At 39.7% G+C, this 13376-nt stretch overlaps 1 protein-coding gene across 3 annotated transcripts in view; it reads left to right on the top strand.

Moving 5' to 3' along the window:
• The window catches only part of LOC108697262 (myosin-binding protein C, fast-type), a 70608-nt gene that overhangs the window by 9413 nt on the left and 47819 nt on the right, over positions 1–13376 (top strand). The window contains exons 2-3 of one of the 3 annotated variants that reach the window (XM_041571606.1): positions 7725–7820; positions 12892–12921. In XM_041571606.1, the coding sequence (XP_041427540.1) occupies positions 7725–7820; positions 12892–12921 (126 nt within the window). The remainder of the gene's footprint in view (positions 1–7724; positions 7821–12891; positions 12922–13376) is intronic. The other 2 variants (XM_041571604.1, XM_041571605.1) reach the window with 2 other exon arrangements.

Raw genomic sequence — 13376 nt, 5'->3', positions numbered from 1 at the left:
TGCAGTGAGACGGGGGGCATCTCTGATTACTGTGAGATAATATGCCAGTACAAACTTCACATACCAGCTGATGTTGTTGAACTTCAACTCACAGGGTTGCTGGCAGGGGGTGATCCTGGGAACTGTCATTTATACAACAGCTAGGGTATCAGAGGGTCAAAAGGATTATTTGCACATGTACAAACATATGAACAACCCCTCCACCCTATACACATTTTTAGGATTTGTAAAAACATTGGAGAAGGAGAAAAGTATGTAACATAGTCCATCAGCCTTTGAGCAGTATGAGTGGCTGTGTTCTGCACCCGTCAGTTGATATGGTCAATTTGGGATACAGCGGGCATCTGTAGGGGAGAGCAGAGCAAGTTAATATCAGATTCATTTCACAAAAAGGCACCTCTAGGTGGACCCTCCTGAGTAGAAGCCAGTTTGGGCGTCATTGGCTGAAGGCTAGCATCATACCTCTCCTGTAACTGATTTTTCTTGGACACTTTCAGGCACCTCTGAACAGCTATAAGAGAGGCGTTCAGGCTGTTGTTGTTGGAGAGATTAAAACCTTATCCACCGAAAGGCAAACATATTTCCAGCTCCCCAGAGCAGAACAAAAACTAGATATTCACAATTAGAGCCTCATATGCAATTATTATCCCACCAGCCCTTGATGAATACAGCCTTGATATGGGGGGACACCGTACTCTAAAAAGAAATATAGAATCCTGTGACAATTTATTAAAGTCCAGGGAACAAAGTTAAAAAAAACATGACAGATTGTGACCATGTTTTGCCCTTTGCTTGCTAAATATTATTAATTTATTAATATTTACATGACATAATCATTCATCGCCCAAAAGTCTACATCATTGACCTTGGGGCAAAATGTCCTTTGAGCCAAAATAAAGACAAAAGAGATCCTCTAATGACCTAGACATGAGCCCAACCTAAAACAAATGTTGCATGCCCCTCAAATTAGGTTTAAAAAAATTGCTCACACATAAATCATTAAGGGGCAAATTCATCAAGGGTCGAATATCGAGGGTTAATTAACCCTCGATATTCGACTGGGGAATGAAAATCCTTCGACTTTGAATATCGAAGTCAAAGGACTTTGTGCAAATACTTCGATTGAACGATCGAAGGAATAATCGTTCAATCGAATGATTCGAAGGATTTTAATCCAACGATCGAAGGATTAAAAAAAAAGTTAGGCAAGCCTATGGGGACCTTCCCCATAGGCTAACATTGGGTTCGGTAGCTTTTAGGTGGCGAACTAGGGGGTCGAAGTTTTTTCTTATAGAGACAGTACTTCGACTATCGAATGGTCCAATAGTCGAACGATTTTTAGTTCGAATCCTTCGATTCATGTCGAAGTCGTAGTCGAAGATGGAAGTAGGCCATTCGATAGTCGAAGTAGCCAAAAAAACACTTCGAAATTCGAAGTTTTTTACTTCGAATCCTTCACTCGAAGTTAATGAATTGGCCCCTAAGCGTTTGGACTTTGGCAGTCAAACCTGCGTCGCAAGCGGTTTTTACAACTTTAATACATTTCTGACATACAGGATATGATGTCACTGACATTGGATTGAGGAGGATGTAGCTTCTTCTTATCAGTTCGCCAGGTATACGGTGGCAAAGTAAACTCTGGCAAAAGAGGTAACGTTCAAAATTCGCATCTTGGTGGATTTGCGGAGTAACGACCGTTCGTCAGAGCTAAAAGTCGTCTGGCCATAGGGTGAGAACAAACGCTAGCGACTGTCTCGTTCGGTAGCGAATTGTCCTTTACGCCCATTATTGCCAATGTCCCTGCGGATGAGATTTCTCACATACATTACCTATGTGGTGGTCTGGGGGAGACCATAAAGTGGGGAGTGCAATTGTGCTCCCTCACACTAGTTTTTAGGTACCAGGAGTGGCTTTTTGCCTCATTGGCACAGCGCCCTTGGACATGATAATTTTTGAGCCACAATCAGGGCAGGGTTTGTGGTGGTAGGTGGAGTTTGGGCATAATAGGGCATGGCTGGGTTGAATTGGTTGATGACCATGTAGCAGGGGATTTTTTTTTTTTGTCTTCACTCTACTAGTTGGTAGGGGCATAATCCAGGGGGTACAGGTGACCAGTAGGCCAATAATTGGTACATCTGATGGGATCTCCTTAAACGTATTGGGTCCTTTAATCACTCATGGCAGTTCTGTTGCCAAGTGCAATTCTCACTGTCACATATCTCACTTTTCTGATTCCATATTTTCAGTAACGTAACTAGAGGGGGGGCGGGCCGGGCCCTGTTTCGAAACGTGCAGCCGGGCCCCCACCCCCCTCCGTTTGCAATTATCTTCCCGGAAATAGGCGGGCCCGAGGTGCTGGGGGGCCCTGAGGGGGTGCGGGCCCTGGCCCAATTGCACCCCCTGCTCCTCCGGTAGTTCCGCCACCGCGGCAAAAAATTAAGGAAGGCATGCTGCCCAGCTGCAATATGGGGGCCTGTGCATCCCCATTTAACTGCGCCGTTCGGATGGCAGGGTGGTAGTGCAGGTGCTAGGACTGCACGCTTGCCTAAGTTCATCCCCGTTCACCGTTTGCCGGCGCTTTCTCGCATTTGCTCAGGCCGGCAGTGGCGGCGGGTGGTTGCGGGCGGGCGATCGGACCTCGCCGCCGAGGGGCGCCAGCCCAAGGAATCCGGCCCTGTATACCCCTTTATCTTTTTAGACTGTAAGCTTGAGCTCTCCTGTACTGTATTGTATATCACATTTTTAATGATACAGGTATGGGGTCTGCTATCCAGAAACCTGTAATCCAAAAAGCTCCAAATTAAGGGAAGTATATCTCCCATAGGGGTAGATTTATCAGTGAGTGGAGTTAGAGATCTCCACAGTCCACAGAGTGAAATACCGCCTCTCTATATTAATTTCTATGGGATTTTTAAAGGCGTATTTATCAACGGGTGATAGTGAAAGTTCACAATTTCATAAATACGCCTTTAAAAATCCCATAGAAATAAATGGATAGAGGCGGTTTTTCACTCTGCGGACTGTGAAGATCTCTAACTTCACATAAATCTACCCCATAGCTTGTACTTGATCCCAACTGAGATATAATTGATCCATTAGAAGCAAAACCAGACTATTGGGTTGAATGTTGAAATGATTTTTTTAGTAGATTAAGGAGATCCAAAATACGTAAAGATCCCTTACACTGAAGACCCCAGGTTGGTATAACAGGTGCCATACCTGTATATAGATAACAGATACGTATATAAATGTACTCAAACTGTGAAACGAATTGCCAGGCAAGTTCTGATCTTGGCAAGACCTCGCATAAAACATGATGAAACTGCATATACCTTTCCCCAAGGCCTGGATGTTGCTGAATGCGCATTAGTTTAATTGGCTGAGGGCTAATTATATCCCGGCTGCATGTTTAATAAACAGGCTGTTGCTCAGCTCCCTGCCCCAATTAGGTGAGAACCCAGAAAGGCAGCAATCTGAGAAGGGGATCAAAAGGTCAAGCGGGAGACAGAGAGGGTGTATACGCAGGACAGGAATGTAGGGGTGATGCCAAGGGGAGTCCACTTCCAGGTGTGGGGATTTAATTAGTAAGGGTTAGATTAGGGAACTATTTCACACATGAGCCTCTCAGTCGTGTGACTGGAAATAGAAGGAAGAAGCCATATGACAGTTAGTAGATACTTATGAGACCAAAGCAACACATGGTGGCTGGTGGGTTATCAAGAGATAAGAGGTCACACTATGATAAAACATGAAGGAGAGTCACAGTTACAGAATGCCTTGCTTCCGCAGTTTATTTGTTTTGGAAATTTTTCTTTCTTGCTTTTTTATATCAATACAAGAAACAGAGATAGAGAAAGAAAGGAAGTCTGCTACGGTTTATTTAAAGGGGACCTGTCAACCAGACATAAAAAGCTCTATAATAAAAGCCCTTTGCAAATTAGGCATAAAACCCCAATTCTTTTTTTAATGAAATCATCCAAACCTGTAATAAATGCATTTAAAAATATGAGCTGTCAATCATATTTTAACTGCCACGCCTCTATGCCTTTGTTCAACTAACATGATAGAAAAGGATTCGGAACAGGGTGACAGGTCCTGTTTAAAGGCTACAAATCCCATGATGTGACTAATATGGAACAGTAAATATATGCCGCTTTCAGTCTCTGCTTCTGAATGTGTCCTCATTATGGGGAATATTAATTTGCTCTCTGGGCTTAGTTTTATTGTACGACAGAAAGGAATTTTATACAGGTATGGGATGTGTTATCCAAAAAAACATTATACAGAAAGCTACGAGTCCATTTTAAGTAAATAACTTGAAATTTTTTAAAAATATTTTTATCTGTAAAAATAAAACACCTCTTATCTGCAAAACCCTAGATCTCGAGCCAGAACTAATGGTAGGTAGGAGAGGCACGTGCCTAGGGTGCAATGCTGTCTGCTTACCCCTAGTCCATGCCCTTGTCCTCTCACTGATGGCTCATTTCTGGTTCTTGTCCCGAGAAAAGCTCAAAACAAAGAAAGATTTTACAATTTGCAAGGGACAGCTCCATTGACTGTTATGTAGTAAATATGTGCCAAAGGGGATAGCGAAGGTGCCAGGATTGTGAGAAGGTGTTCAGTGGGGAAGGGATTTCTGGGACCTGTAGTCCGCAGCAGGATTGGCTGGCAGCACAGTGGAGGGACAGTTATTTAAGGAAGGGCAACACCTTACCAACTTCCTCTTCCCTCAGAATCCTGGAGTTATGGTGGAGCAGTCTCACCCTCCCATCATTTCTAGTGATTTGCTGATATTATACTCCAGTGTATTTGTCATTATTATGCTTCTTAAAAATTGTATCTATTTTCATGTGTTCAGCACTGGGTACAGTTTGTTTCTGTCACAGCATATGGCCAGGTATAAAGCGTGTCCTTTGGTATATGCTTAGGTTTAACCTACATGCCCACCGTAGTGTAACTAAAAGTTAGAGAAGAGGGCGCACACCCTTTAAAGTATAATGCGAGGTGCTAATCCATCGGAATCCATGTGGGTCTCCAAATCTAACATAAATCTAATCAAGAAAGGATCGCACACTCATTTTTTAAAAAAAATTATATAGTATATTTATTACATAAGAAAAAAGTATAGTATAAAATATAGTAAAATATAGTATATTTCTTACATAAGAAAAAAGAAATATAAAAAAGGAAAAAAGAGAAATTTACAAAAATTTACAAAAATTACAAAAAAACAAAAGTGAGCCCAACACGTTTCGACCATATTGATTGCCTTTTTCTTTTAATTTTTCTGTTATTTGTGCCCCTGAGGAAGACCAATATGGTTGAAACGTGTTGGGCTGACTTTTGTTTTTTGTAATTTTTGTAAATTTCTCTTTTTTCTTATGTAATAAATATACTATATACTTTTTTTTTTAAAAATTAGTGTGCAATGCTTTCTTGATTAGATACACCGTATCGGCGGTGGCTGGCATTTGGGAAATGGATGGTTGGTTATTTAATGGCAAGGTTTTGTTTATTCAAATAATAAATATGTTCAATAAAGCTGTGGCCCACCCTCGCCCATTAAAAAGCTATTGGCTCGCAGCACCTACTTAAAGCTGAAGCCTCATTTGCAAATGCAGAGTATGGTGCAAACTGGATTATTTATAGGCACAGTGTCGGACTGGGACACCAGGGACCCACCCAAAAACCTTAGACCTGGGGCCCACTCTCAGTACTATTATTCTTCCTCTCCTCACTCAACCTCTATTCTCCTAGTTTCTTTTTTTTACATACTATAATCTATATTTCATCTATTCAGCCTCTTTGTTCTCATAGAAATAGGGAATGACTGTGAAATAGGCCAAATGTTTAGCAGCATGAGGGCCCACTGACACCTGGGCCCACTGGGAGTTTTCCTGGTATCCCGGTGGGCCAGTCTGAATCTGTATAGGCACAAATTGCCATGTTTTACACGTGATGCAGGCCTGGACTGGCAATCTGTGGGTTCTGGAAAATACCAGAGGGGCTGCTAAAAGAAGCCATAGAAAGTCAGTAATTAGTGGGCTGGTGGGCCTCTGTTTGGGCTGATTGGACCTCTGTGAACCTTAAATGGCAGGGCCTATTTTATTTCTGAGTCCGGACCTGACGTGATGAATAATCCATTGCAAATTGTGATTGTTGCAATTTGCTCTGTATTTTGGCACTTAGCATTGATAACAGCAATAGTGATCAATAATTAGGGCTCAAGGTCATATTGGACTGTCCGGGGCCCACTGAGACTGCAACTGAAGGGCCCTCACACCTGAAATCCAACCTAGCTGTCCCCAACCACCGGCATGCACATATGCACCCCTTACCTCCTCCTTAATCTGCCATTACTGGCTCCAGGCAGGGAGAGTCTACGTTCTGGGCAAGGGAGCTGACTGGGTCACTAGGGCCCATGAAGTTGGGGTCCACTGGGTTTTTTCCCAGTATCCCAGCAGCCCAGTCTGACACTGGTAGCGCCTATTAACCTCCATGTCCAGGCTTGTAGTAACTTTCGGATTTCCAAGTGTCAGGGCATGCACATTTTAAAGGACAATGAAAGCCTGGTTTCTGGCCAAGGGAAAGAAGTAAATTTGTGCTGTCATCTGGCTGAGGACACAGACCTAGGTTTACACATGCACAGTTGAGTATAATCCAAAAACTTTAATGCACATTCATAAGCCTAAACCTGCTGAGGGACACATAAGAAAAGTATAAAATATGGTGGTGGCATAACATTGTGTTTTGCCTGATATATCAGCCAGAACCTGTCTATACAAGTGTGGCTGAAGGCATTGTCTTTCCTTCCAAACATACAGTAATTTACCCTGGGCGCTTTAATCTCTGGTTAAGAAATTAGAAGCATCTTGGGCACAGTTAAATGGCATTTCAGAAATGTAAGTCTGAATCCAGGAGGCAAACACAGACACACAAACGCCAACAGCTGCCTCTAGGCTTGGATATCTTAACAAGAACGGAGGCTCGGGGGAAGAGAGATGAGAAGGCCTGCAAGTGAATATATCTTCTCCTTACTGTATGCAGAGTTTCTGGAACCAGAGTTCTTGCACGCATTGCAGATCTTATTTAAGTACTGTACAAGGGTGTGAGGCAAAGTGTGGGTGTCTTATGAGAAGTGATCAGAGTTAATACATCTCTTTATCTGATGGCTCAGCGTTATGTTAGATTGGAGAGGCTATATTAGGCCTCTTGCCACACATGGCTATTTTATGTGGATATTCATCCATAGTCATTAAACGTAAGGTCATGGCCCAAGTCTTCAGCCATGAAAAAAAAAATCTTATTAAAGCAATGGGCAAATACTATAATGAGATACAATGGCTGCAGTACATTTTCTCATTCTTTTAATATTCATGAATATTTAGTTAAATACTGCACAGAATTGTCCAGTACTCCCTGCTTCTTCCACTAGTGAAGCGGCAAAGCTAATGGAGCATGCAATGGTCTCCGGAACTGGCCAAACACATCAATTGGCACATTCAGGGGTGGATTTTTTTATTGTTAAAAGGACCTTGAGACATAAAGAAGCCTCAAGTCTCAACATCCAACACTAGAGCTGATGATGACGGAGTTTAACAGGTTATTTCTGTGAGCACTGTTCTAGTCATATATCAGTATGTTCTGTTATGGACTGGTGATTTACTGAAAAATTCTGAAAAGTATTAAGAAACAAACCTAAAATTCATCTTTAATCTCCTTAGCAGGTAAAAAGGGGGCAGCAGCCCCAAAACAAGCTGCTAAGCCGGCAGCAAAAGAGGCCCCAGCACCACCTCCACCACCAGAAGAAGCACCTCAGGGTAAGGCTGGAGCTGTATTTTTCACTTAAAGTTCCACAATAACTATATTTTTTGCTTTATTACCAGTTTGCTTTATTAATAGCTGAATCTATGTTCATTTTAATTGTTTGTGTTATTTTAAGGTTGTGTGCAAACTACCAGTTAGAGATTTGCAATTATCCCAGTTCTGGCTGTAACTGTATCACTTTCCATAGACCTCCAGCTGGTGAAATGGTCAGTGATATGTTATATAACTGGACGGGAATGGATGAAGCCCTAAGCCTTCTCATATCCAGGGCTACCCTAAAAAAATCCCACCCTAAGGGGGTTATTTATCAAAATCCAAATTGATCTCATTATTCTTTGAAATATACTCTGACCAAACCAAAGGTTATTTCCCGTTATTTATCAATTTTCCCCAAAAAAATTCCACTTCTGGAAAAAAACTCGGAAATCATGAAAATCGTCGGAAAATTTGAAACATACGAATTTTTCGGATTTTCCACCCCAAAAATATTTTTTTTAGGATTTTTGCCAAAAAAACACAAAATCTTTGGATTTTTGCATGAAACCCAGCGCATATCTTTGGAACCTCTGCCATTGATTTATATACAACCTCGGCAGGTGTGAGATGCCGGTTTTTCAGATTCTGACTTTTTTCATCCTCGGGGTATAATAAATCACAAAAAAAGTTTTTTTTTCACGAAAAATTCGGATTTCGAATTTTTCGAGTTTTTGTCATTTAGATTTTAATAAATAACCCCCTAAGGGGCAGATTTATCAAGGGTCAAATTTCGAGGTAATGGGAGTTTTTTAAACTCCCATCAACTCGAAATTCAAATAAAAAAAGACCAACAAAAATATGTTAAATTTTTTTTAATTTTTTTAACTTCGAGCGAATAGGCTGTATTCGATTGTTCTAATCAAATTTAGATCGTATTTGATCGAATTGCATTCAAAGTATTTAAAAAAAAAATCTGATTTTTCAAAGTCCACCAAATGGCTCCAAATGAGTTCTAGGAGGTCCCCCATAGGATAAAACAGCAATTCAGCAGGTTTTAGATGGCAAATAGTCAAAATCTAATTTTTAAAGAGACAGTACATCATAAATTTCGATATTGGACTTTTCAAATTTCTTTTAAGTTCAAATCGAATTTGGTCTATTTCTTAGTCAAAGTGCACTAAAATTAGATCAAAATTCTAATAAAAAATTGATTTTTCAATTTGACCCTTGATGAATCTGCCCCTAAGTGTTTCACATGATTCTGCAGAAACAGCAACCTTTATTAAGTCTGCTGTAACCTTTGTAGAGCACAATGCATTAGAACAGGGATCCCCAACCTTTTGAACCCATGAGCAACATTCAGAAGTAAAAGGAGTTGGGGAGCAACACTAGCATGAAAAATGTTCTTGGGGTGCCAAATAAGTGCTGTGATTGGCCATTTAGTAGCCCCATGTGGATTGTCAACCTACATTGAGGCTTTGTTTGGCAGTGCACCTGGTTTTTATACAACTAAAATTTGCCTCCAAGCCTGGAATTCAAAAATAAGCTCCTGCTTTGAGACCACTGGGAGCAACATCCAAAGGGTTGGAGAGCAACATGTTACTCACGAGCTATGGTTGGGGATCACTGCATTAGAACATGGTATTGTGGTCCTGTAAAGTCTGACAGCTCAAGTGAGTTATTAGTGGCCTTGCTTGGGATTACACATATTCAAGAGAATTAGTGTCCATCAGTTTGCTGAGAAATATTATACCACTGAATACCATAAAAATAAACTATAACATTCTGCTATTGAAACTGTTCATTTTAATATGTGTTAATTGTGCTGATTCTCTCATAGGATAACCTACTGCTGTTGCACCGTGCAGCAATAACCTACATGTCTGTTTTATGTGTAATATCTGTGAGTTTTGTGTTCCCGATGACAAACCTATGAAATGTTTCATGCCTGTACATATTATTATTATTAATTATGTTATCTGTGTCTATCGGTGCTTTATGTAGTCTATATGGGTAATGTGTGTTTCAAATCCTGTTTTATTTGAATAATGTGTTTTAGAGCGATATTTTGGCAATCAATATAATAATCCGTCAGCAGGCCACAATTGGAAAGATATGATGGCCTTTTTCCATTTCAGTTCTTCAGAACTAAGAATCCTGTCATCTTCTGTCATGAGTGAGACATTACTGGACTGCTCACCAACCAGTTGGATGTTGCTCCCAGGGGCCTCAAAGCAGGTGCTTATATTTGAATTCCAGGCTTGGAGGCAAGTTTTAATTGCATAAAAACATGTCTACTTCCAAACAGAGCCTCCTGAAGGCTACCCGTCCACATAGGGGCTACCAATAGTCAATCACAGCTCATATTTGACAACCCTATGCTCTCCAACTTCTTTTACATTTTAATGTGACTCACAGGTAAAAAAAAAAAAGTTTAATAGCACAATTTTTTTTTTTTTTTTTAAAAAAAGTAGTATTGCTACAGAATAATCCAAGAAATCCAGTAAATTAAGTCATCTCCAAAAGTTATTTACAAGAAGACTGTACAGGCTAAATACATGAATATATGAACTTTATTAACACATAAATGCACATGACAAAAAAAATGTATCAGCAATTGTTCCAAGAATAACTAGGACATCACTTGTTTTCACCCCAAATCTCACCATAACCTCCCTTCAGATGTATGTAGGAAAGTTGATATACTGTCTCCCTCAACCTTAAGCCCCCTCTGCCATTGCTTAAGCCCCCCTCTGTAACCAGAAGAAATATTAAAGACTCCTCAAAAAACAGTGGTTACTTTAAACCAATGAATGAATCCACCCCCAGGTCAGTAGACCTTTAGTTTATCTATATTCCATTGGTGTTACTCTTCCCTAATTAACCTTGCGATCCTTGTAGCAGTCATTCCCAAACTTGGGACAGTAGGAGGTCTGTTAACAGCTGCTGCACCTAACCTTTAATATCAAAAGTTGCAGTATCCAAGCCCTGCTGACATCCTAGTTATCATTATCCTAAGCTCAGTGGTATGTGTTAGGAAATCTATAGTCAGGAATTCAAATGCATTACTTCCCCTTAGCCCAGGAAAATCAAATCAAAATCCCCTTTGCTAGTTTACAGCTGCTCTTCAAGGTTTACTACAACATTTCCCTCATTTCTTGTATTTATGTCAAGAAAATATTATAATTATTGCCCTAATGCTCTCATTTCCTAAAAGGTGTTTAGGAAAGGTGTTTCTGGTTCTACTTGCAGTGTCAGTCCGTTGAGATTTCTTGAACGTCTATGAAGATGTCACTGGCTCTTTTAAGAGTCCGTTGTTTTGTATATGGCCATAAATTTCCTTACTTCCATCATACCCCTCCTGAAGCTGGAAAATAAAATAATTAAGTCATTAATTCATTAACGTTTCACTTAAAAGCCCAACTCCAGTGATATATAACCCCCTAGTACTACATACATTATTTATGAACTTCATAACAGCAGCAATGAATATCCTATAAAATATATCCTCCTCACAAATGGCACTTAGTGATGACATCATTATAACTGATGATTAGTTATGAGTGAATCTGTCCCGCTTTGCTGAAGTATTAGCGAAAATCCCTGAAAAATTAGCAAAACGGCAAAAAATTTGCAAAATGCATTAAAGGTTATGGGCAACTTTTTATTTGCAGGGACTTTTTTGTAGCTAAATATTTTCCTCGTGAGGCAACTTCGGGCGACTTCTGAAAACGAAGCAACGCGAGTGCCATGCCGCAGGTGTTTTTTCATTGGGAAAATGACAATATGTCTAGCCCCATGTCAGATTTCAAAATTAAAATAAAAAAAAAATCTGTTTGCTCTTTTGAGAAATGGATTTCAGTGCAGAATTCTGCTGGAGTTGCTCTATTAACTGATGAGTTTTGAAAAAAACACGTTTTCCGATGACAGGATCCCTTTAGGATAAATAACCCCTAAAGAATAACTAAAATTATAGATATTATTGCCTGGTTTAGTGTTTATGGAAGGAAAGTGTTGTTTTCCATGATTTTCTTGTTTGTTTGTTTCATTTATCAAATGTTGTTGGCAGATGTTTAAGCACAAAGGAAAGTAATTGTAAAATATAATTGTGATAAAAAAGGATTTAAAATAAATAGAATTTGTACAAAGGGATTCCTCCAATCGTAATTTAATTGTAATCATCAAGTACATATTAGTACATCTGAAAATGATATTACTTTGTTTTCCGTAGCTTTGAGGAAGCTGTAGTTTCCTAGTTGACAAGTAACAATCAACCCCATAGAGGTATCATAGCCAGAGGATAACACATTGTAATGGAGTCCAGGCAATCTTTCAACTAAAACAAGCCCTAACTTTGCCTCAACAGAGGCTAATCCCCTCTACTAAGCACATGTCTGCATGAAATTAAGAGAGCAGGCACCATTTATTAGTCACCTGAAAGGTGAAACCTCTCATTGGCTGCAAAGGGTTACTAGACTTGGTTAACATAAAACCTTTTATAAAATGTGCCCAACCAACATAAAATTACATAAATAATAAGGGTTTAGGTGCCATTTAGTTTCCATTCATTGGAAATTAAATAATAACTCCAATGACTGTTTATTTTATTAAATATATATCTATTTTGTCAACAGGATTTGTTTCTGTTATGTTTCTGAATGTTCTATGTCGTTTCATGCTCAGCAGTTTGTCTTGGTCTTGACTTTTTGGCCTGTTTTTCCATTGGGTGTTTTTGTACATGTCAATTTATATATGTGTGTGGTTGTATTCTGTCTCATTTATTTGTATGTAAATTTAGTGGAGCAGTAACCGTGGAGTGATCGGAGTACCAAATATTTGGCGTTTTGGGAGTTGCAGTTGAAGAGCCATTTTGCTGCGGTTATGAATGGCATCTGGTGTCTTTCTCAAGGACATTGAAAGAAAGTCTGTGCTCCCTCAGTGTGACACAGCTGAACATTCACACCGTCCGTCATGTAATAAGAAAAAAGAAATAAGATAAAATAATGGATCATGGTAGAAAATGAATTGAATAAATCTTTACTTTCTGTCCTTATTTATCTGTGTCCATTTTCATTTTTTGATTTACAGACATCCATGATGGGGGATTGCCACCAGATGGTAAGTTTGATGGAATCAGGAATCAAAAATGGCAAGTCTCCTGGATAAGTAAAGTAATCCAATCAAATAAAAGCATGAAAAGGAAAGTCAACAGACTGTAATGAGGCTACGGGAAGATAGTGTTTGGAGAAAATCGAGCAATGAGGTCAAGAAACAGATGAATCCAAAATATGAACATCAGTTATATTCCGTATTGTTGTTGGGAGGTGGAGAAACTGGTCCAGTTCCAACAAAAGAAATTCCATTAAAACAGTCATCAAGTCTAATGATTAAGAAGAAAAGAGCAAGGAGTCAAACTCAATGGCTAAGCTGATACCAAGTTCAGAAGCTGATGGCTTCCTCATTAAGAAGCATTTGATTTTGATTTTTAAACTTGGCAGCCCAACCCACCGCCTCCCTATTGGATATATTCTAAGAAGATCGTTGGGGACCTCCAATCAAAGTCTATACTGTGA

Source organism: Xenopus laevis, chromosome 7S, assembly GCF_017654675.1.
Source record: "Xenopus laevis strain J_2021 chromosome 7S, Xenopus_laevis_v10.1, whole genome shotgun sequence".
In the NCBI taxonomy this organism is placed as follows: domain Eukaryota; kingdom Metazoa; phylum Chordata; class Amphibia; order Anura; family Pipidae; genus Xenopus; species Xenopus laevis.
This window is presented reverse-complemented; position numbering and strand designations above follow the sequence as displayed.